The sequence below is a fragment of the Aulonocara stuartgranti genome (assembly GCF_965226115.1).
Source record: "Aulonocara stuartgranti genome assembly, chromosome: 7".
NCBI classification, from domain to species: Eukaryota; Metazoa; Chordata; class Actinopteri; order Cichliformes; family Cichlidae; genus Aulonocara; species Aulonocara stuartgranti.
Genome location: NC_138945.1, coordinates 25,924,424 through 25,949,237, shown reverse-complemented (window position 1 = coordinate 25,949,237; position 24,814 = coordinate 25,924,424). Strand labels below are relative to the sequence as shown.

Sequence of the window (24,814 nt, the reverse complement as noted above, 5' to 3'; positions counted from 1 at the left end):
GCGTCCGGTGCAACTCGCAAGGATGAGAACTGAGTATAAAGGGCCCATTATGCTAAATGTTCTATCAGTGTTTGGAGGAAAAATAATTATACAACTCAACTGCATGCCAGCAGAAAATAAATCTTTGTAATTGCACAGCCAAACTAAAAATGCATCCCCTTTATATCATGATATTGTGTGTGTGATAAGCTTTACATTCGGGTCAGTTCAGGCCTGCAAAATAAAGTCAGCATGGGCCAAAAACAGCAGTTCCTCTGCCACTAGAACCTTGTTCCAAAAGCAAGTCAGCTCTCATAGACTCCCATCTTAAAATGTCCATCTTTGCAGCAGGATCAATTTTACATCCCCCAGTTTTAATAGCTGACCTGTTTGAATTGTACAAAATCTAAATTCTGTTGGAGGTGTGGCAGCATAGTCTGACAGGTGGCTGCCGAGACGTGGGTGTAGCTGGTAGATATTTCCTGGGCTGGACCTCAGCCAATTAATGTTGATGAACTGGATCTCGGTTCGTGTACATGGTGTTGGAGTATTTCATCTGTGTTGACACTGTGTGTATTACGGTATATGTACCAATAACCAATTCAAGGAAACTGTTACTTATAACATTCGACCTATGGAGTTGCTCTCAAACTTATCTTCTACTGGCTTTAATTAAAAAAACAAAAACAAACAAAAAAATATCCAAGGATTGTTTGATTTAATTAAAGCTGAGAGGCATTATGGTGCACACTACAGAGATAAAACATCCAAGATTGCATTTGTTCATTGTCGCTCTTGAAGTATAGCTCACGAAATTGGCTTCAAAAATGCAGATTTTCAGTTAGTTATGATTGCTATATATTATAATATAGCTTTCACATTTTGCTGGTGCTGACAACACAAACGGAAATGTAATGTGTATAATACAGGATGTTGCAAAGGAAATCATTTTTGCATCCATTCAGTGTTGTTTCATAATAACCAAAGAGGATGTAGCTGCTGGCATCAGGTGTCATAGTGTGAGAAACATTTGAAACACTACGAAGTGATACTATATTATATTACTTTTAAATGTCGTACATATAGTCCACATATAGTTTCTGACACTGTGTGTTTGTATGTTTTCTCTTTTTTAACACCTTATTTCTTTCTCTGTATATTTTTATTTCATTTACTCTTTAGTAAACATTAAATTCAACAGCACTTTTAAATACACTCTGCATTCCTCATCCATGACCAGAGTTTGACAGGAGACACACGGGTAGGATTTGGGTCAAATTTGCACCTCGTACTAAGGCAGGCAAATTACAATACCAGCCTAGTTTTTGACTGCATAATAAGGTTGCATGTCAAGGATGTGCCGCATATTGATATGGGACGAAGATCAAAATAAAAGCCTGGGTAAACATTTGTTTGAAAACAGCTGCCACTGTTTAATGTGCAAACATCCAGATTAGATGCAGAACTCTAATCATGACTGATTAACAAACTGAAATGGATAGATGGATATCTGAAGTTTTAAAACCATGCTCACCCTTTATCAAAATAAGTGCAATGCATCTGTCATTGTGCATAACTATGATTCCTGCTGCTTTCAGGCTGAGTTGTGTGGATCATATTTTTAATAGTGACTGAGCAGAGGGCTATTGCGTTGTTGTGCTCAATCTGTTCCTCGGCTATTTAATAAAACTGAAAAACATAAGTGCTATAGCACATGGGGATTCCACTCCAGAGGCATTATTTCAGCAAGATCTGCAGATGATCATAGGTGGCAATCCCAGACTATAGAACATTTTCTATACAATCTTTTATGTTACAGAGTATTCTAGGAACCAAATGCATGATTTATATTTTCTATCTGGAGTGTTGGCTTATGCATTTCAGTCCGATCAGGAATTGTTATACACACAGTGAAATTTCAGATGTTCAGATGTTGATGGATCTAATATAGGTGCAAAGCTAGTATTTAGTGCAAGCTCAGCTTTTATAAAACCTCAATGTGCCAGTCATTTGCTTTTAAACTACACCAATAAACATAACACCTAAAACCTGAACTTAACATTAGTACAGTTCTTTCTTTTCTTTTTTTTAATTCACACCCTCTTCTTTAGTATACAGTTTCCAGTGTGCCTTCAACTCTGTTCCATTGGCCTCATTGATTTTCATAATCAATAACTTGCTTTTCCTGAGTTCTCATTTTAACATGCAGCAAAATTAGCAATTCAGATTCTGCTGTCGAATTGGTTTCATTCGCTCCTTTGGTGTGTGTGCATTATGAGGTCCGGTCATCTCAGGGGAACATATGCTCATGGTTGTGCGGCTCAACAGTATTGTGCAGCTTCAGTGGGATGTAGGGTGGTCATAATTAATTTATTCAGATTCTTTTCCAGTTCTGTTGCATGTTTGGTTATGTAGTGATAAACGGGGATTTTTTTTTGTTCGTTTTATTCTTATTCTTTAACAGGCCACTGTGATGGTTAACTGAACTCTGCTGACCCAGTTCCCTTTGTATGCACAATGCACAATGCTGTACCTTTGTATAGAATGGACATGCTGCCCAGTTAGTTTACACTTGCTGGTACAGTCTGCAGACTTCATTATTTTATTTCCAAGCATTAAACTTGCTCCACTCAGTTTATCATTTTTGTGGTTGCTGTTGGTGCCGTGCTACTTTGCTGGGACAAATGTGTCTCATGGTGATAAAATTGCCACAGCCAATTTTTCCATTGTCAGGTATAGAGTCTGAAAGGAGTCACACAAATTGCCATTTTCAGCTAGAGTCTGTTTTTGCTATGTTTAGAGTATGATGATTTAAAAAATAATACTCCATGGAAAGAACAGCACAGCCATAATTTATTCGGACGTCACCAATGGTTTGTATGTCTCTATGGGTGAATTGATTACAGAGTAGAATCCAGCAGGAAAACCACCTTTTATTCTCAGAGAGAGGCTTATTTACACAATTCACCACAGTCTAGCAAATCTAAGGGCTGAACTTTCTTCCCCTGTAATATACCAGCTCTGAAGCTCATATTTCCTCTTCCATAATTGAACTTTGAGTAAATTTGACAGTAATCACATGCATCCTGACTCACTAAATAATCCTTGTCAACTCAACATGTTTTGTTTCATAACTTTATTTGTTTTGCTGGTGTGATAGTTTTTTGGTTTGTTTTTTTTTCCCTTCTTTTTGGTAATGCTTGTATTTTAGTGAATATTTTCTTCTCCTTTAGCTAAAAAAGGAGAGGCTAGGAAGCCTCACAAAAGCTAAAATCACTTTTAAACAATTTCTCTTTTGGTACTAGTTGTCAGATCACATCAAGTGAGAATTCAACTTGTGCAACAAGCAAAAGTATATTAAAAAAACTGAAGAGTGGGCAAATCCCAAGTTAAACTTTTCTAAACTTCAAGACAAGCAAAGCTGGCACTAATGAAAGTACGGGATAGCGTTGATTGACATAAGAGTGAGTGGTGCATTTAGAGCAGGGGTTGGCAACCGTGTGGCACGCGAAGGGTTAACTGATGGCACGACCATAGCTGGATTGGCCATAGGGCATACCGGGCATTTGTGCGATGGGCCGATTGTGATTTTTCATTTTTACGGGCCGATGGTTCTTTTTTTTGTTTGTTTGTTTGTTTGTTTGTTTTTGTAACGATATAAACAATGTAAGGTGGTGGATTGGCCAGATGATGGCCGATGTGTAAAAATAAGTTCGTTGTTTGGTGGTGGCTATGGCGGAGCTCACAGAGGCCAGTGGGTGGATGAGGGAAAGAGGAGGCAGGAGGAGGGCGAGACCTGAGGCAGCCGCCGGTCCGAGTGTCAGGTGAACTGAACTTTAGGTAGAAAGTTATGACCTGCAGTCTATCTGGGTCGGGTATAAACCAAGTTTAGGTGTAGTTTATTTTCATTGTGCTGACTTTTTACAGTCAGTTACAATAACTCGTACTGTGTACTAGCTAGCATGATGAAGTTTCTATACAGCTGGCTGGGTGCTATGATGTTACTGATAGTGAACTTTATTTTATTCATAAGGTTTGTTAGCAGAGTTGCCAACTGTCCTGTAAAAAAACAGGATCGTCCCGTATTCAGAGAAATTATTACGCGTTTCGTATTGAGCTGAAAAGGAACAGTTTGTCCCGGACTTCAGCTAGAATGGAAAAAGACACAAAGCTTGAGTTTTTCTGTCTTTACGCTATCAGCTGCATCTTCTTCTCTCATTCGCTAGTACATAACAGTAACCTATAGCACACCAGAAAAATAGATTCGGACTACCTTTTAGGCTCAAGTGCAGTGACACGACTTTAACAAGTAGAAAAGTCAGTCATTCACCACCATCTTTCTCTTCTTCCTGTGCACTAAAACCACCAAAGTCCTCTTCTCCAGTGTCGGATATGAACAGGCTCATGATGGCTTCGTCATCCACTCTCAGCTTCTTTCCTTCGTTGTCACTTTCAAAACCAAACAAATCCTCGTTGTCAGTGTCAGAGTCGAACACCCTCGGAAGGGCCGTGGCGGTGTCCTCCTCTCCATCATGCAGCAGTCCAGCCCTTCGAAATCCGTTGGTGATCGTGGATGTTTTCACACTTTTCCACGCTGTCAGAATCCACTGGTGGAGTTGAGCATAACTTGCTTTTCGCAAGTTTATCGCCTATCATTATTTACGCCTCCAGCTGAACGCGTAGCGCTACTTTGAAGTTTGTTTTTCGCGCTACTTCGTACGGCACTATGTTGCCTGGCGGATGGACATGTGACCAACATACCACTCTTGAACCCTGATCCTTCCGCCAGGCAACGTAGTGCCGTACAAAAGCGGAACAAACAAAACAAATCCTCTTACGATATGACAAAAATCATGGACAATCCATAGAAAGCCGCACCTGACTAAAAGCCGCAGGGTTCAAAGCTTGTGCAAAAAGTAGCGGCTTATAGCCCGACAATTACGGTAATATTCATTTCTAGTATCAGCTGATGTTTGCTGGAGCCACAGCTGTAAAGGCTGCTGGTCATGATATCGGTTTGCTTATCTGGTGAGAGGGAAACGTGAAGATGAAACCAGGAGATGTCCTGATGTTACTGAATCATCAGAGCTGAACAAGTGATGGAGAAACAGGTTTACCTTTTAGGTGACATGAATGAGTTGAAGGGAAGTTATGAACTGTTTCTGAGAGACAAATAACACCAGGATCCTTTTCTAAGTAGCTGACAGCTGGTAACTGTGCAGGGGCGGGTCTAGCAAAGTTTTGCCAGGGGGCCAGCTGGGGCATTGACAGGGAAAGGGGGGCACAAAGAAATACTTTTCTTTCTTATTCTCATTTAAAATGTCTGGCTTTAAGTAAATAATTATCTGAATCTTACAACCAAAGTTTTCATCTCATGTAAAATGTATAGAGATCATACATATACCAACAGGACTGTACATCACTGTCACAACAGCGTTCGTTTTCATTTAAAGGCTTTATGGCTTTTCCTATAATACCTGGTGGGCCAGTCTTTAGTCAAAATGCCCGGGCCGATTTTTTTTTGTCCCAGTCCAGCCCTGGGCACGACACGCAGTGAATTAATCTGAGAAGGTGCATTAAAAAATAAATGGCTGGGCCAGCGGTGCACATCGCACACATTAGTTGTGCCGCTTCTTAATGATGGTATTTTAGCTGACAACTCCAACTACCAGATTCAACTTGTAGTTGGCTAAAGATAACTTAGCCTACCGGTGAGAGGGACGTTGCTAGCTGGCACCTTTTCAAGCGATGTTGAAATTTCCACATTCCGACACTTCAAATGTGCTCGGCGCAGCAACAGCACTGTGGAAATACATGGATACATCCGTAGACTCAAGACAGAATTCACAATGTGTTTTCAGGACTTTCAGGTGTATGGACCACTGTTTTCTTTTCTGATCAAACCAGAAAGGCTTAATGAGCAGCTGGATTTGGCGCAATGAATAAATTTAATAGTTAAAGACATTCAAACATTTTCTGAACTTTTAAGTGCCCACTGACACTCTGTTTTACACAACAAAATAAAAAATGTTAACTCTTTACCCCTTGAAAGCCTTAGAGGAGCAGTTTCAGTAATGTTTCAGGGCTGTTAGTGAAGGTGGTCTCTGCTTATGCGGCTACCCTTGGAAAAAATGGTCATCGAACCACATCTTTATTATTTATATGGATTCTAGCAGAAGCATTTCACCACAAAGGTTTGATTTGTTTTTACAGCAAAAGCAGTACCTAAACTCTTTTTTTTTTTTTTTTTTTAAGTTTTTCACTCGAGTTAACTCCTCCACATTGTTGTCTCCTGCTGCATCATCCTGACTTTTGTTGTTAACCTTTGTGGTTTAAAAAAAGAGAGACTTTGGTGTTTTCTTTTCTTTTCGCTCATACTTTGAAGCATGTGACACTTGTTTTCAGTCTCCTTTTCCTGGCTGCTGCATGTCTTAGCACTTATTGAAAAAAACATTTAAACTGATGAAATATCAAGTCTAATAATGCCAAGTGTTAGAGGCCACACCACTGTATTTTTAGTTAAACAAATCCCATCAGCATCACAGTTGTGAGACTGCTCTCCAGAACAGCAGCCACTTTGCTATAGCAGTGAAACTCATCGCATATTCCTCATATTCTTAGCAGTTCTGTTTGTGAGATGTCATTGAGGTTGCTGGCATTGGTCTATTTAATACTTTTTTATATGCTGTTCACTATTGAATGTAGTGAATGGAGCCCAGAGTTTTGCCCTGACAGCTGTGACCGGAGAGTACAGAACATAAACACACACAAGCATCAAGTATAATCGCTTGACAACAACATCTGAGTGTTAGGAATTTGAAAACTTAAGCTGTGGTAAAATAAATATCAACAGCAGCACAGTTAATTATCAGATTCATGTGTTTCTGCTCTTCAACAGTACATAGCAGTAATCTTGTGTTAATAATGAGACAGTTGTGCTTTTGTTGTTGTTAAATGTCCATGCGTAGTCATTTGTGCCGTAAGTAATGTTTGTATGTCTCTCTTTCTTCTATAGGGCGTACTCCCTAGTTGACTCCAGTCAGGTGTCCACCTTCCTCATTTCCATTCTGCTCATTGTCTATGGCAGCTTCAGGTGAGTGTTAATAGCAAAAGGGGTTTTTAGTGTTTCTATTACAGTAGATGAGCAGTAAAATGTAGGTTGGTTTTTTTTTTGGGTTTTTTTTTTAATAAATTTTTTTGTTTGTGTTCAAGTCAGTAAAAATGCTCAAGTTCTAGTTTAATTGTTTGGATCTCTCTAATTTATATTTTGTGATTAATCTGTATGGATATATTATCTTCTCCCATCCCAGTAATAACAGGTGTAATCTATCATTAAAACTGGACATAATTTAATTAATGATCAAAATGATGATAACATTTTCACAGTGTTTTACCAGTCAGCCCACAAAACAGTCCCTATGAATTTTCACGTAGTCTAAATTTGTCTCCATACTGGGTACCTGAGGGGCTTTACTGTTGACTGCAGCAGTCTTTATGTGACCAAAGCAATCAAAGGTTTTCAGTTAGCACTGTATAACCCTTTGTGACCAAATTTACCTAGTGACAACAAGCAACCTCCAGCAACTACTCACAACCACACAGGGAATATTAATGTTTCCCTAGAGAGCCGTGGTTGCCTGGGGGTGGGGGAATGGGCTCCTGTTAGACTTGTAACCAAGACCAGAGGGTATCAAGACCAAGACAAAGTCGAAACGAGACCGAGACAAAAAAGTCTTTAAACTGCAGCCAGATGCTGCTTCGTTTATGGGTGTCAGGCATATTTATGTGTTTTTGCGATGCACTTGCACACCCCTCCTCACCGCTGTCTACTGTCTCACTCACTTACTGAGAGGACAGACACAAGCTCCACTTGACTGTCGTGTCTCTCACCCTCTGTTTTCCACATAATGATATTATCCTATATCTTCGCATGTGATTGGCCACAATATGGAGGGATTGGACCATAGCTGAGCCACTGTGTGAGAGCTGAGCAGTGAAAGGAAATTGAGGAGCCGGCTCTCGCTCAATGGGAGTCGACTCTGATTCACTACAAAGCACTCTCTATGCACGGCTCTTAGAGCTGATGCTTTTGCGCATGACAGATTATCGAACGTTGCGTTGTGTGTCATGGATACTGTTGACTCCAAATCTCCCAACCACTATGTTGATCTGAGACAGCAAGACAGAGAGAGCGAGACCAAGACAAGACCGAGGGATCCGAGACCAAGACAAGACCAAGACCACGTAAAAGTGGTCTCGAGACATCCTACTCTAGCTCCTGTGTGCCCGGTGCCTTATTCACACTTCTAATTATATGATAGAAATCAATAAGTCACACTATAATCTGTGAACAATAAACAGTTTAACTCTAATAACTGCACATTTGCAAAGCTACACACATGCTGGGTAATATTTACTAGCTAGGTAACCTGACATCATTAACATCCGACATGGAGTCCATCATTGCATTACACAAAGAGACCAGGAATATGTCAAAAACATACAGCACTCGTCTACTGTCTGACTTTGTTCAATTTAAAAAAAGAAAAAAAAAATTGTGCTGAACTTTCACTGTGGTTGTGTCTCAGGCAGCTTCTTTACACAAAGTATCAGGAAACCAGCTAAGGCACAGAAACATGTTACTTGAGGCAATCGAGTGTTCTTCCTGATAACAGGATAGTTTGTGCCACATAAGTTTGTTTTAAAGTCTTAGTTCACAGCTCTGCTATGGAAATGCTAGCCTGACTTTTAACTTTTAAGGACTTTTTCCTTAAAATAGGGCATCACAGCTAACCAAAAACAACAGAGAACGCCTCTTATGGGAGTCTCTGTCTCTTTTTATGACCTTAAAATGTTTTATACACTTTGTGGTACTGAAAAAAGGTTGAAACACTAAACATTCATATAGCTGTGATTATACCATGAAACTGCCACTCAGCCATCACTCCAGCAAGCACAGCAGCTTGCAAAGCATCAAACAAAATTTAGTTAGTTAATTATTATTAACTTATTGCACTCTGCTCATTCTAGTCTGAGGCGGCTGCTGTTGGGAGGCATGCCATTTGATTTTGCACAGTATAAATCTCTGGCAGCGATGACAAAAATAAATCAAAATGTAAAAAAATTCCAACTTGGCTAAGGTGAAATCTTAATTAGAAACAAAAAGTGATACAATTTTTTACGATAAAAAATGTCAGTTAAATATATGATATAGGAGACACACACAGTGATATTTGAGAAGTGAAACAAAGTTTATTGGATTTACAGAAGCAACCAATGATTTATACAGGAAAATAATGACTATTAAGGTTGCCCAAACTTTTGCATCCCACTGTAAGTGATAAGTGGCCTCAAACTATTTTTGCAGGATCTCCGAGGCAAGATACGTTTTTGTGTAGGAAGTGTTTGAAATGCGACTTGGTGGTAACTGATGTTCCCAAACTTTGGAATTTTGAAAAGATGGTTTACATTAGCAAGTTTGACTTACTCATGCATCTCAGATCAGCTTGTTGCAGCTGTTGACGAGACTATCTAAAGAACCTCAGCCCAACCACAAACACAAGTGGCACCTTTAAGTAACTGATATCAGGATTTTTTATTTTTGGTTACTGTGTTGTTGGTCTTTAAAACTTTCGTTTTGTCTTTGAATCAAATCTGGTTTGAACTGTAGGATCCCAGCCTCTCTAGTGTGACAGTAATCTTGTACTTTATTAACATGAAAAGTGCCATAGATGTTAAAGAATGCAAAAAAGATGGTTAGAGAAGGCAACGAGTTTTCAAAGATATCCAGTGAGCATTTTTCTATCTGTGTAACAATAAATGGTATAAAGTCTGCTTATAATTGTTTAGATAAACATGCATCCATACGTAATTTCCACTGCTTCTCCACATTTTCAGTTTGCACCCTCTTCTGGTAGTATGGCTTATAGTACCAGAATGGAAAATTGGTATCAAAGTATGACTTAAAAAAGCTACTGTAGATAAGCATAATTAATTCAAAACATGCATCAAGTTTAAATTTGCTAATGTTTAAGGATTACATTTTTTTGAACTCAAGGTTTCCAGTCACGGGATTTGTGAGTCAGGCATTCTGACTCAAAGAAAAGATGTGCTTTTTCAGGCACAAGCTTTACACTCTTCTGCCCACACTCTTTATTAGCAAGTCATCAGACTGGACCTGTGTATGCAGACTTGGCCTGCACAATATGAAGAAACTCAGTATTGATTATCTGTTTGACATGTGACAAAGAAATATTAAAATATGCATTTTTGGCAGTACAGGTCTCTTGTCTTTTTTGCTTTAATAGATACACAGCTTATGTAGAAACCAAATATTTAAAAAACCAAAAACAAAACCTATGCCTAGTAAATGAAGAAATAAAATTAAAAGCTTGCATGCTAAATGTGAGGGTCTTTTGCAAGGTGCTTATCATGCAAAAGACCCTGAAATTGAGCTGCTAGAGCATCCACAATGAGATCTGATTTGCAGAGATTGTGTTTTCACCTCCCTTCACCTCATACTAATGTACATGCTTTGAGGAGCTAATTGTGGAAGCCAGAATCACACATAGGTTTTCTTTCCCTTCCTTGTGCAGGTCATTAAACATGGATTGTGAGAACCAGGACAAGGATAAGGATGGAAACCCTTCAACAACGGGGTCATTCAATAACAACAATACAAACAACAGTAAGTATTACATACAGGGCAAAGTTGAACTGTGCATGCTAAACGTTTTCTTGGATTTTCAGGTAATAACTTATGAATGATTAAATTCTCTGCTCGTACCGTTGTTTTTAAAGTCATATATAATATCCATTTCTGTTTTGTGCATTTTAATCCATCTTACATTAATGTTTGAATTCCTTTTCAGGCATTCAGACTATAGACTCCACACAGGCCCTGTTTCTGCCCATAGGAGCCTCAGTGTCTCTGCTAGTCATGTTTTTCTTCTTCGACTCTGTACAGGTGGTCTTCACCATCTGCACTGCAGGTAACTACCAGTCTTGAACATACCACAAAAAATAAGCTGTGGAGTTATTATAAAGCTTTTATGTTAGTGTTGTGTAATTACGCACTGGGGAAACATCTTTACTGCATTGATTATTATAACTGAAGACATTAGCTGCCCCATTAAACTGACAGGAACCACTGGAACAAGCAGCGGAGGTGAACTGGGCTTTGGATTTAACTGCTGTGTTTTGTTCCTCTCCTCAGTTCTTGCAACAATTGCATTTGCATTCCTTTTGTTGCCAATGTGCCAGTATCTGACCAGACCCTGCTCCCCACAGAACAAGTAAGAAAATCATGTTTCATAGTCTTTCTGGCTCCTGCTCAATTGCTCTGTGGTGTTTTGCGTTTCTTCCACAAAGTATTCAAAAAGGTCTTTTACTACTGCTTATCAAATGTCCTTGTCCTCTCAGCTGTTCCTGGTGTGATGGAAATGCTTTGCATTAATTTCACAGAGTAGAACGGAAACTAGATCCAAAGCTCAATACCACTGGGAAATTTATTTAGAATGTTTGGAGGTAGTAAAAATTCAATAAATTCTCTTGCATTGCCTTGCTCCATATAATTTCCATTTAAAAGTTCAGCATAGTCTCTAGATTAAGACATCTAGAATAATCAACTCTTCTATTCCACCGGGGAGTTCACACAGAGTCACCAGGAGAGCTCATCTGCTCAATAAACTGACACGGAAAAAACTGCTTTAAATAAAAACGACTTTGTTTAAACATTCAAATCCCCATATCTAGTTTTCAGTAAATCTTTGTCTGCTTCTCTCACCCAAAACAATTCCATACCTACCCAGAATCCCTTTAGACTTAATAAAGTATGGTCATGATGGCAACGGCTTTCCACATGCCATTTGACAAAAATTCCTGACATCACCCTCCCATCAAAGCATCAGCTGAATGCCCCAGAGCAAGCCTGAACCACTGAGGCTCCACCCTACAACCCACACAATGTAATGGTTTCTCTGCCAGCGCCACACCCCAGGGAAAACTCCTAGCTGAAAGATGGACACCTGCATGCTATTTACCAAAATAACTACTGTTAACTTGATCTGTAAAGCAGTTTACACTCTCACTCATCCAAACATCAGTTGTCTCAAACATAAGTTCTTTGTACAGTAGTCGATATGCAGCAGATCCTCAGTTAAGAAATATATCCACCTGTAAAAGTTTTTGTGCACTGCATTTTACCCCAAAGTGCTCTGTGAGATTTAAGTGGGTCACTTCTGTGTCTTTTTGTCTCATTGCAGGATTTCGTTTGGTTGCTGTGGGCGCTTCACTCTGGCTGAGCTCCTGTCTTTCTCACTCTCTGTTATGCTGGTGCTCATCTGGGTGCTGACTGGACACTGGCTTCTCATGGACGGTACGTTGCTCTGCCTTAACTTTTGTATGAATGTTGCTTCAGTTCATACTACAAACAGAATGAGAATCCACAGATAAGAGCCGCAGCAATGAAATTTAAACACAAAGTAGTCAGGTTTCAGAAATGTAACTGCAATGTGTGATTTGGTGTTGTTTTAACATGCCCTGCTACACAGCATGCTAAAAGTAAGCATTTTAACATCTTCAGCTTGTAATGATTCATAGTTTTAAAAGAAGTACTTCTCCTAATGGTGGAAAAGTACATGCTAAATATTAGTCATTGGTTCTATATTTTACCCACATGACTAACCCATGAACTGGCATTCCAGTTCGCTGGACTTTGAAAAAGGTAATGACAGACTCCCAGCTCAATATAAAGGTATATGTTGGTATTCATCTTCAGTTATGCAGCCCTGAGAAAATCAATTTCAAGTAGGAAAATAATTTGAACAGCTTTATCGTGTTGATGTTTTCATTCATTTCTTTTGAAAATGTGAAATTATATGTTGTCCTCTCCTTTCAGCTTTAGCCATGGGCTTGTGCGTCGCCATGATAGCGTTTGTGCGACTTCCCAGTCTGAAGGTGTCTTGCCTGCTGCTGTCAGGACTGCTCATTTATGATGTTTTCTGGGTAAGAGATGCTCCCAACCCAAATTAAACCTGCAACACATACAAGCAGCTTCCATGAGACGCAGCAAACAGACTGCGATATATGAAGCACACATTCAAAGAGAAAATTTCTGTTTATAAACAAAAAACAAACAAACATGATGATTCACGATTATGAAAGGCTTTGTATTTATTCCTCAAACCTGCAGGCCGGTGTCTGTCATTGCTGATTAAGTGAGGCACTTTACATTGAACAGTATTGAGTTTGGGGGAGAACTTGATCGCATTGACTGCTGTGCAGAAATTAAATAAATCATGAAAAATTAAAAATTCATTTGGCAGAAAGCAAAACTGATCGAATTAACATGTTAAATGAATCATGAAGGTGATCTTGCTACAGAGGGTGCTAGTCCAGGAAACACTAGATCACTAATTCACTAAGACATTTAAGCATCTAAGTCTTGCTAGCATTTTATGGCAGACTTTTGGTATGTCTCTCTTCTTTGTTTAATATCCTCTAATTTTACAATGCTACACATCTTTCAACAGCCCCATGTCTGGTCAGTTAAACAGTTCTTCCATTTTGTAGGTAGTGTGTTGAGTACTGCTTAGAGCTGCTCAAAACAGAGGAAAAAAATATATTTTAAGACACAAAAAAATAGTTGTGTATCTGTGTTTACATGCACAAAAGGTTTACGTTTTGTGTCTATAAATAATAGAGCGATGTTTAGCTGTCTCTGCAGTAAGTTCATCTCGTGGATGGTCTTCAGCGCCACTGTCTTAGACCACTCGTTCTGCTCAGCAACCTAGATGAGCTACAGCATCACAGCAGCAGCCCTTTACCTGCTGTGGGTTCATGTTGTCCTCCAGCTCACAGCAGATCTCCAGAGCAGAACAACAACTTTAATAATGGCAGAGACTGTTTTAAAAGTGTGCCGTCATAACGCCACCCATTCATTTCTGAAGTCCTGATTGTGAAGCCTCAGGTTGAGCATTTCTGCTCTCTCGCTTCCTTAATTGTAAAAAACCCCCCACAAAAGTGACAAGGACAAGTCTGACTGTGAAGCCACATGCTCATTTTCTATTGACTTGTGATTCATACCACAGAAATTCCTCTATGTTGAAACAAGCCACGACGAAGATTTACATAACAGGCTTAATTTTCTTAATTATTTATTTTCGTGTTCAAAATTACCCGAAATGATTGACTGAGCCCTTCAGCTCAAGGAAGGTGTATACAGGCATAAAGTCAGAAAGCAGTTTTTTCCCTTAGACCTCTATAGGACCAGAAGTCTTTTTGAAATTATAGCCATCACTATCTAGTCGCCTTCAGATAGATTCCAGGATTAAGACACTTCCCACGTCTGCACTGGCTTCATTTTTCTGACCCGGTAGCTGCATCCATATTTTATATTAGACAGTTGTCTATCAAAGACATCTGCAGTTGTGGCTTCAGCAATGAGAAAAAGAGTCAAGACATATATACATAAAAATATATATATGTGTATGAAACTGGCAGTGATTTCTAAACAGACGATGCAGCACTTATTAAAATCTCTTGAATTAAAACTTATTAAACTACACCTCTGGTATGCAAAGACAGAACTTACAAACAAGTGTCTTATGATCGAAATACTTATGGACGTAGTTGTATACTTGGGTGACATTCGGTGTATATATAAGAAGAGAACCTGGCCAGTTTATTGGAGGACCACTATTAAAAATGTTTCAATCTGTCAGTATATGGCTTTAAATGAAAAGGAAGGGACAGAAAAAACAACCTTCATCCATGTTATGAAATCTGTTTGTTTCGTCTACCTGGAAGAAAAATATCGGTCAATATCTGAGATTGTGGCAGCACAGTGGCACGGTGATTAGCACTGTTGCTTCACAGCAAGAAGGTCATGAGTTCAATTCAACCACCTGTTCGAAGCCTCTCTGTGTGGAGTTTGCATGTTCTCCCCCTGTTTGCATGGGTTCTCTCCAGATACTCCGGCTTCCTCCCATAGTCTAAAGGTGAGGCTATTTAGGCAAACTGGTGAATCTAAATTGCCCATGTAAGTGTGACTGGTTGTCTGTCTCTATGTGTTAGCCCTGCAAAGAGCTGGTGACCTGTACCCCGCCTCTCGCCCTGTAGTAGCTGGGATAGGCTCCAGCCCCCAGTTCATGTTCAGGAAGAATTCAAAATTAACTTGATGACAGCCCTATGATTTTTTTTTTTTTTTTTTTTTACAAAATAAAATTTTTTGTTGATTTTATTTTGTAAAGCACTAAGGAATGGGTTAAATGTGCATGTCTGCTGTCCACTGATGAAGCCGTTTGCTTTTCCCAGAACAACCAGCATTTTGAAAAGTGCTTAAAAATGGTCAATTGTATTTTGCGCTAAGTACAGACATTTTTACACCAGTATTGAGTGTTACCCTAATTTAAAGCCAAGTCAGTTGCCTTTGAATTTGACAAATGCCATAAGCACCAGAATCGGAAAGCAGTACAGCAGCAGCTTTGCAAACAAACATGCCGCTTTCCTTCAGATTTATAGAAATTTTAAATTCACATGGGTAAAAGGGTAAGGAAAGCTGAGTGCCATATACATTTCATTTATGGCATTCAGTAGAATTTCCATTAAATACATCAAAGTGAGCACACGCTCTTGAAGAGTCTGCCCTGTCAGCTATGACTGAAGAGCACATAATGCAAACACACAGTAGTCAGACATAATCTCCTGAGACCGGTAGCTTTGTCTTTATTAAAGAGCTGTTATGAGTTGCTCTGTCAGAGTGAATTAAAAGTGCATAAATACTGATGGTGCCTCTTATCAAAACTTGGGCATTGACAAATTTATAAGCCGTCCCTGCTGTGGAATTTCCGTGTTACTTAATATCAAACTGGCTGCAGCCATCTTCTTTTAAGTGGGATTTTCTTGCTTTTCATGCCATAAACATTGTGTTTTGAGTTTTATGAGAAAAGTCGCAACAGTCACTTTGGGTTGTGGTGAAGCCTGATAAGTATTAACAGCCGGCTCTCTTTCTTTCCAGGTGTTTTTCTCAGCATACATCTTCAATAGTAATGTGATGGTCAAAGTAGCCACTCAGCCTGCTGAAAATCCCATAGATGTTCTGTCCAGGAAGCTCCATTTGGGGCCGGGGATGGGCCGTGACGTACCCCGCCTCTCCTTGCCCGGCAAACTCGTCTTTCCCAGGTAATGCTGCTCTCAATCATAAAGCAGTGCAGTGTGTGCTTGGTACACATTCATTTGGGATCACCGAGTCGTTTGCTTGTGATCAGCCTCTGCGTGTGCATGATGTGTGACCTTTATTCAGTCACTGATGCTCACTTCATCACACCGCTCAGCTTTTTGACATTTAAGTTTGCTAAATGTTACCGACCCTTGAAAAGACATCTTTCAGGTCCCACGAGGTGAATCCTAAAGTATTGTTATCTCGCGGCTGTTGGTGTCGCCAACAAATTTACAACACCTTCAGGAAACAAAGGACAAACATTTTAACTACCTCTTAAGATCTGCCTCAAGATTAATGCTAAAGGGTACATCCTAATAGCTGAAACTGTCAGTGAATTAGTATACCAGTTTGTGGGGTTTGTTTGTTTGTTTGTTTTTGTCCCTTTGTCACAATGAGTATGTATTCTTTGTGTTGGATGACAACCTAAACATGAACTTAGACACCGTCAGACAAAACACGTGCTTGTGCTTCAGAAAGGTTTGATATGTTATGTTTTCCTCGTACTCTGCTTTGGAGTTATATTGATTAAGTGAGAAAACAGCTGTTAATGTTTTATTTCCTGCCATAGAATGAGTTGCAAACATGACCTTGCTGATTCTCTATACCTCCATTAAAGGATTGAATTGCATGAATCGAGTCCCTGGATCAATATTAGTTTGATGTTTTCCCTTTTCCTTTTTATTTTTTATTTATTTATTTATTTATTTATTTATTTTCAGAATTGCATATTTTTCAGGATATGATGTGAAATTTTTTGCCCCGTCTTGCAATGGTAAACAGTCCTTACAAATGGAAACTTGGAAACCGAATCTAAACCCAGATTTGGACCAATGCCAGAGGTTAATCATCTCCAGCTATAATTTTGTTGCATGATCCTGCTAGCAAACTAAACCAATCACATATTCTATCTTACTCTGCATAACTTTCTTTACTGAGGTAAAATCAAGTGAAGCTCAAGCCTCAGACTGCATTAAGTGCTCCATTTTGGACAGTTTTTTGACTCTTGTATTATGTCAGAGAGGAGATATACTTAATATGGTCCATGGTCTCCAGCGCAGCAGGTCAGAAGAAACTAGGCTTAAAGGTAGAGGAGCCACAAGTGCCTTCCAGGTGTAGGTTGAATTATAAGTTAAATAAAGTTTATTATTATTATTATTATTATTATAAATAATAGCTGGTAATAAGCAGTTCTAGGGCCCCTTTAAAAATGAGTGTGTTAGTAGCACTAACAGAGCTGCAGTTAACATAATACAGCTGAAGCTGACACCTAAAGCTGTCAGTTCCTTTTCTGTTTCAGTGATCGTAGTAACCACAGTGCGGCTACCATGGTGACTGACTTTTGGCCGATTTCAGTCTGATATTTGCTCAGGACCTTGTGTTGGCTTTAGCCAAGTAGTGATGAAATGGAAATAAAAGACACAGGAATTGATTTGCCATCATTTCTTCTTTTTTGCTCTTTGCTCCTGCGCAGTTCCACAGGAAGTCACTTCTCGATGCTGGGAATAGGAGACATCGTGATGCCAGGGCTGCTGTTATGCTTTGTCCTGCGTTATGATAACTACAAGAAGCAAGCGACCGGGGAAGTCCCAGGGCCCGGTAACATGTCTGGACGCATGCAGCGCGTCTCCTATTTCCACTGCACTCTCATCGGATACTTTGTAGGTAAGCAATCAATGAAGGGATGGATAAGGTCAAGGTTATATTGTCTCAGTGTTAGGCAGTGGTGAATTTTTGTTTTGTTTTTTTTAAGCTGTGACCTTTCAAAATGTTTTGTCTTAAGTATTTGTGACATTTCTGACATGTTGTTGATGTTTCCTCAGGACTGCTGACTGCCACCGTGGCCTCCAGGATCCATCGTGCTGCACAGCCCGCTCTGCTCTACCTGGTGCCCTTCACCCTGCTGCCTCTGCTCACCATGGCCTACCTGAAGGTATAATAACAGCCATGGACTGTGGCAAAAATCTAGCTGTTGCAGTTCTGATTTAGAAATAACAAAAGAAAGAAAGAAAGACTACGTGTGGGGGGAAAAAAATGAGCTCTTTGCTTTGTGCTGCTTTTAGAGAAGTGTGAATCTAATTGTTAAGTGAAACTATAAACTGCACTCAATTTCTATAAATGGTAACATTTTCTTCGAAAGTGCTAAAGGCTTGCCCATGTTGTTTAATAAACTGGTTACTGGGACTTTAAACTAAGGAAAATCAGAAGACAGTGATAAAATGTCAGCATGCTTTTTCAACGCACATTCATCTGACTTCAACAAGAAACTCATACTTGTGTATTTAAAGGTTCAGTCAGGGTTTATTTAACAGAAAAAACTCGTCATACTCGTGTGTGTGTGTGTGCGTGTGTGTGTGTGTGTGTGTGTGTGTGTCTTCCAACAAACTAATGCATACTCTTAAACTTAAAATTAGTCCATTTAAAAAAACAAAAAAACAACAACAGCATAGAAGCAGGCGCCACTTTGTGGAAGCCACCATGTTGGCCTGCCATCTTGAATAATACAGTGTTTGAGATGGACATCGCCATCCTGCCGATAGTCTTTTAGGTATGTTGACCTAACCCTGCAAAAACGGCAGCGCTTACTGACAGAAAGGTTCAGGATACGCTCAATACAGTGGGGCAAAAAAGTATTTAGTCAGCCACCGATTGTGCAAGTTCCCCCACTTAAAATGATGACAGAGGTCAGTAATTTGCACCAGAGGTACACTTCAACTGTGAGAGACAGAATGTGAAAAAAAATCCATGAATTCACATGGTAGGATTTGTAAAGAATTTATTCGTAAATTAGGGTGGAAAATAAGTATTTGGTCACCTCAAACAAGGAAAATCTTTGGCTCTCACAGACCTGTAACGTCTTCTGTAAGAAGCTTTTCTGTCCCCCACTCGTTACCTGTATGAATGGCACCTGTTTGAACTCATCATCTGTATAAAAGACACCTGTCCACAGCCTCAAACAGTCAGGCTCCAAACTCCGCCATGGCCAAGACCAAAGAGCTTTCGAAGGACACCAGGAAAAGTATTGTAGACCTGCACCAGACTGGGAAGAGTGAATCTACAATAGGCAAGCAGCTTGGTGTGAAAAAATCAACTGTGGGAGCAATCATCAGAAAATGGAAGACATACAAGACCACTGATAATCTCCCTCGATCTGGGGCTCCACGCAAGATCTCATCCCGTGGGGTCAAAATGATCATGAGAACGGTGAGCAAAGATCCCAGAACCACACGGGGGGACCTGGTGAATGACCTGCAGAGAGCTGGGACCAAAGTAACAAAGGTCACCATCAGTAACACACTACAACGGCAGGGAATCAAATCCTGCAGTGCCAGACATGTTCCGCTGCTGAAGCCAGTGCATGTCCAGGCCCGTCTGAAGTTTGCCAGAGAGCACATGGATGATACAGCAGAGGATTGGGAGAATGTCATGTGGTCAGATGAAACCAAAGTAGAACTTTTTGGTATAAACTCAACTCGTCGTGTTTGGAGGAAGAAGAATACTGAGTTGCATCCCAAGAACACCATACCTACTGTGAAGCATGGGGGTGGAAACATCATGCTATGGGGCTGTTTTTCTGCCAAGGGGACAGGACGACTGATCCGTGTTAAGGACAGAATGAATGGGGCCATGTATCGTGAGATTTTGAGCCAAAACCTCCTTCCATCAGTGAGAACTTTGAAGATGAAACGAGGCTGGGTCTTCCAACATGACAATGATCCAAAACACACCGCCCGGGCAACAAAGGAGTGGCTCCGTAAGAAGCATTTGAAAGTCCTGGAGTGGCCTAGCCAGTCTCCAGACCTCAACCCCATAGAAAAGCTGTGGCGGGAGTTGAAAGTCCGTGTTGCTCGGCGACAGCCCCAAAACATCACTGCTCTCGAGAAGATCTGCATGGAGGAATGGGCCAAAATACCAGCTACTGTGTGTGCAAACCTGGTAAAGACCTATAGTAAACGTTTGACCTCTGTTATTGCCAACAAAGGTTATGTTACAAAGTATTGAGTTGTATTTTTGTTATTGACCAAATACTTATTTTCCACCCTGATTTACGAATAAATTCTTTACAAATCCTACCATGTGGATTCATGGATTTTTTTTTCACATTCTGTCTCTCACAGTTGAAGTGTACCTCTGGTGCAAATTACTGACCTCTGTCATCATTTTAGGTGGGGGAACTTGCACAATCGGTGGCTGACTAAATACTTTTTTGCCCCACTGTAACTCACCTCAGTATCACTTTCATGAGACAGAAGTGAGCTTCACTGAGTCGTTGCCTCGTATCAGACTACTTTCACAAAGTTTTACAGCCTCCTCCTACATAGAGGTGGACACCTGGCATATTGACACCTGAGGTAAACAGAGGGATGAACAGCAGCGAGAGTTGTTTGTCCTACAGGGGCCACCGTAGCTTACGCAGTTGAATTGGGAGGGGTAAGAAAACAGAATTCGGTTGACTGCTGTCTGCAATCTACTGACATTTGAGTGATTCGCTTAAAGACTCGTAACTTGTGTTTGTCTTGGTGTTTGTGGCCCACAGGGGGATTTGCGGCGCATGTGGTCTGAGCCTTTCCACACTAAGTCTAGCAGCTCTCGCTTCCTAGAGGTATGATACAACTTGGGACAAGCGACCAGCACGGAGAAGTTCTTTTTTTTTTTTTTTTTTTTTTTGTTGTTGTTGTTGTTGGGTTTTTTTTTTCTCCCTTAATTTTAGGGAGAAGGAGAGAGGGCACACTCACAGTGAGGCCATGTTGTCATCACTCGTTCATGCTTTCCACCAATCTTCTGAGAAAACCCTCCGAAGGGACACCAGTGTGTGGATCACAACGCCCCGACACAACTCATCTTTGGTCCCTATATCCTCCCTGTTTCATCTCTGCTTCCTCTCTGCTGTTTATTTCCTCTTCACTACAGCACATCCTGCCCATGCTGTTTTTGTTCTGCCCCCCCCCCCCCCCCCCCCCTCCTTTTTCACACGTGTATAGTTGGTCTCATTTGCCACTTCCCTCACATGGCCTCGTCTCATTCGTCAGGCCTCTTCTCTGTCTGCAGTTTCCTCCTTTTTCTACGTCTTTAATTTCCTCTGCATCTCTTTGTCTATGACTCAGATGAACTCGAGGGCAAGGCCTCCCCTCCCCCCTTTTTGTGGACTTGCAGTTGTGAGACATAGCAGGGGTTTATATATATTTTTTTAGCATTGTCGTGGTCATTATTATTAATATTGTTGTTATTATTATTATTATTATGGAACAACTGAAAAAAAATGGAGTTGAGGTGGAGTATTGCAGCGGCACAGGAGAATGCCCACGAGCAGCGACACCGTAAAGGAGAAGAGTCTTCCCCTTCCATCCGTCTGCCCTCGTTCACCTTAGCTTTCTCCCATCTGTTCCACCATCGCTCCATAATGGCTTCTCCTCGGCGCTCCTGCTCTCCTCTGACACTCCCCGCGAGCTCCTCCTCTCTGTTCATCTGCTGTCCTCATTCCCCACCCTCACAGATAACTATGTATTTTATTTAGAAAAGTTTTATTCTTGGCATATACAGAAATGATGCATTATAAATTGTTAAGCTGCCTCCTCCCCCCAGCATCGGCGGGTGGGGGGCGCTTCTATTTGTATATATGTGTACACATGTATTTGCAGTATCTTGAGTTTGTATTTGTGTTTGGGAGCATGTTGAACAGGGTGGGAAACTGACGCCAGCCAACAGCCAAATTTTTGGTGAATTTTGACTGCCAGCTGCGTCGACAAGCAAGCGTCCATCTATTGGAGACAGTTTTCTAAATGTTTGTCGACTTGTCCAATAGAATCAACAGATGGATTTTTGTGTGTGTGTGTGTGTGTGTGTGCGCGTGTGGTTTAAAAAACAAAACAAACAAAAAAACAATTTCCTTTGTTACTGATCAATTGCAAAGTTAGTTTCCTGTTCTAGTGTTAAAGTGTGTGTGTGTGTGTGTGTGTGTGTGTGTGTGTGTGTGTGTGTGTGTGTGAGACAGAGAGAGAGAGAGAGCAGAACAAATGAGTGAATGGTTGTTTTACATGGGTTTTAATTTGAAATCACGAACACTGAAGTTTAGAAACAGCGACAATAGTCAGGTTTGCATTGAGCTGGATGTTCAATCAAAACTTGCATGAACTTTTACACAGAACTCACCAGAGGTCATTTTTTCTTCGGACAGGTGGAAATGTAAAAAGTGTTGTTTTTTGTTTGTTTCAAATAAATGAATGTTGAAGTAACTTGAAGGTATGCTACGTTACTTTTATCCTGAAACTACATGTTTCAGTGATTTTGCACATCCCAAATTTGCACCTTTTATATATGACCTTGAAAATACACTTCTTTCCAGAATACACAAGTCTTTTTGTGTTTTGGCAAAAAAAAAAAAAAAGGAGGAAAGGAAAAATCAACAACAAACCACAAAAAGAACAAATCAAACGAAACATCTGATCTGAACTCTGTAAATGTCAGTGTTTGACCTCAGTCGATGAAAACCTGACTATTGTGAGAGTTTGAAATCGAAGCCTGCTGCAGAGGAGGGTCATTGGATATGAAGGCTTACTGAGATTAAAGTAGCTACAGATTAAAGGTTTTGTGGATGGATGGTGAATGTGTATGCGTGTGTGTTTGGACCTGTTTGAATCCATTGAGCTGAGTCATGAATCAGTCACACCATTCAGAAATCAGTGAAATAATTGAGGTTGACGCTAACCCACAGGATGTTTTTACTGTCACCATTAACTGATGTTTTTTTTGTTTTTTCTTTTTCTTTTGGTCTTTCCACTGTTTTGTGGTGCTTGTCAGTTAATATCTAATGTATACTGGAAAGTGTGTGATTGAAGATGTCTGGATGCATTTTGCTGGCTTTTTGGGTTTGGGGTGGTGTTTTGTTTTGTGTTTTCTTTTTATTCTTTTTTTTTTTTTTTTACTTTTTTATGCTACCTGGCCGTGCATGTTAAGTGTACAGTGTATCATTTCTCAGACTGCATTAAACAGGGCTACTGCAGTGCTGAGCTCTGCTGGCCAACACGGAGACATTGGACCTATGAACTCCTGTCAGTGGGTAGTACAAAGGCTGCAGGTCAGAAGGACTTTGATTGGTCAGCTCTGACTGAAAGTTTTGACCTGAGTACTGTCTGCTTCGGGATTTCTGGCAGTTTGCTCATTGCAGTCGTCATAACTGACATCATGGATCTACACCCCCCTTTTCACCTCTTCATGGACAAGGCAGAAAATATATAGATTTATATACACATATACATACCCGTGTGTGTGTGTATGTATATGTGAATATATGCATAACTAATGATCTTGGGGGGTTTTTTGTTTTGTTTTTTTTATTGAAATTTGTTTTCTTTTTAGCCCCTCTGTATTTTTAGTTTAGTGCTTTAGGTTTTTTCTTTTTCTTTGTTTTTTTTTCTTTCCATCTCTCTTCCCCTCCAGCAGAGCACACGAGCTCTGTCGGTTGAGTTGATATTACGGCTGAATGGATTCTGTATAGAAAAATGGTGAATAAAATAAATTAAGAACTGTGTAGTGAAACATGAATCCTGAAGCGCTTGATCTAAAAACACTTTGTCTCCTTTTAACCCCTCTTCCCCGCCCCCTTTGCTCCTCTCCCCCCTCATTCAGGATTCTGCTGTAAATAAACATGACTCTAACTGTAACACGAGTGCATCTCTTTCTTTGGGTCCATCTCCTGTGTTGGTTTGTCATACATGATCGGTAGTGCCATTGAAGAAGGGGGGGAAAAAAAGGTTGTGCTTCGACTTAGGTAGCACTTGATTAGGCACACGTTAAATACAGGGTTGGTCCTTTTTGACATGAAAGCATTACACAGTTTTTGCACATCCATGAGGCAAATCTCATTTCATCCCAAATGTGCTTCATTGGAGGTCATTCAGTACAGTGAACTCATTGCCAAGTTATGAAACACTGAGGTGATCTGAACATTGTGAATGGGTGTGTTATCCTCCTGGAAGCAACCATCAGAAGATCAGTGCACTGATCCTAGTGGGATAAACACGGTCACCACCAATACCTCAGGTAAGCGGTGGTGGTTAAATGATGCTCGGCTGGTACTAAGGCGCTCAGAGGGTTGCAAGAAAATCTCCCACACTATTACACCACCACCAGTTTGAACTTTTGATGCAAGGCAGGATGTATTCATATCCCAAATTCTGATCCTACAGTCAGAAAGTTGCAGAAGAAATTGAGACTCATCAAACCAGGTGAAGGTTTTCCAATACTGTCCTGTTCTTCATGCGAGCCTTAATTGTAGCTTCGGTTTCCTGCTCTCAGCTAACTGGAGTGCTACCCAGCGTGGTCTTCTATGGCTGTAGTCCATCACCTTCAAGGTTCGACGTGTTGTCCATTCAGAGAGGCTCTTCTGCATACTTCAATTGTACTGAACAGTTATTTGAGTTGCTGTTTCCTTCCTATCAGCCTGAAGCAGTCTTGCTATTCTCCTCTGACCTCTGATAATAAAGCATTTTGTCTCAGAAAGCTGCAGCTCACTGGATATTTTCTCCTTTTCAGACCATTCTCTGTAAACTCCAGAGATGGTTGTGCGGGAAAACCTCAGTAGATCAACAGTTTTCTAAAATACTCACACTTGCCTCA

At 40.3% G+C, this 24,814-nt stretch overlaps 1 protein-coding gene across 1 annotated transcript in view; it reads left to right on the top strand.

Moving 5' to 3' along the window:
* Positions 1-23,859, top strand: part of sppl3 (signal peptide peptidase 3) — a 48,685-nt gene extending 24,826 nt beyond the window's left edge. Inside the window, exons 2-11 of the mRNA XM_082542389.1 lie at positions 6,995-7,072; positions 10,575-10,666; positions 10,851-10,970; positions 11,195-11,273; positions 12,243-12,355; positions 12,878-12,984; positions 15,998-16,161; positions 17,673-17,863; positions 18,022-18,131; positions 20,736-23,859. Coding sequence (XP_082398515.1) covers positions 6,995-7,072; positions 10,575-10,666; positions 10,851-10,970; positions 11,195-11,273; positions 12,243-12,355; positions 12,878-12,984; positions 15,998-16,161; positions 17,673-17,863; positions 18,022-18,131; positions 20,736-20,807 — 1,126 coding nt within the window. The 3' untranslated portion in view covers positions 20,808-23,859. The remainder of the gene's footprint in view (positions 1-6,994; positions 7,073-10,574; positions 10,667-10,850; positions 10,971-11,194; positions 11,274-12,242; positions 12,356-12,877; positions 12,985-15,997; positions 16,162-17,672; positions 17,864-18,021; positions 18,132-20,735) is intronic.
* The last annotated feature ends 955 nt before the right edge of the window (positions 23,860-24,814 follow it).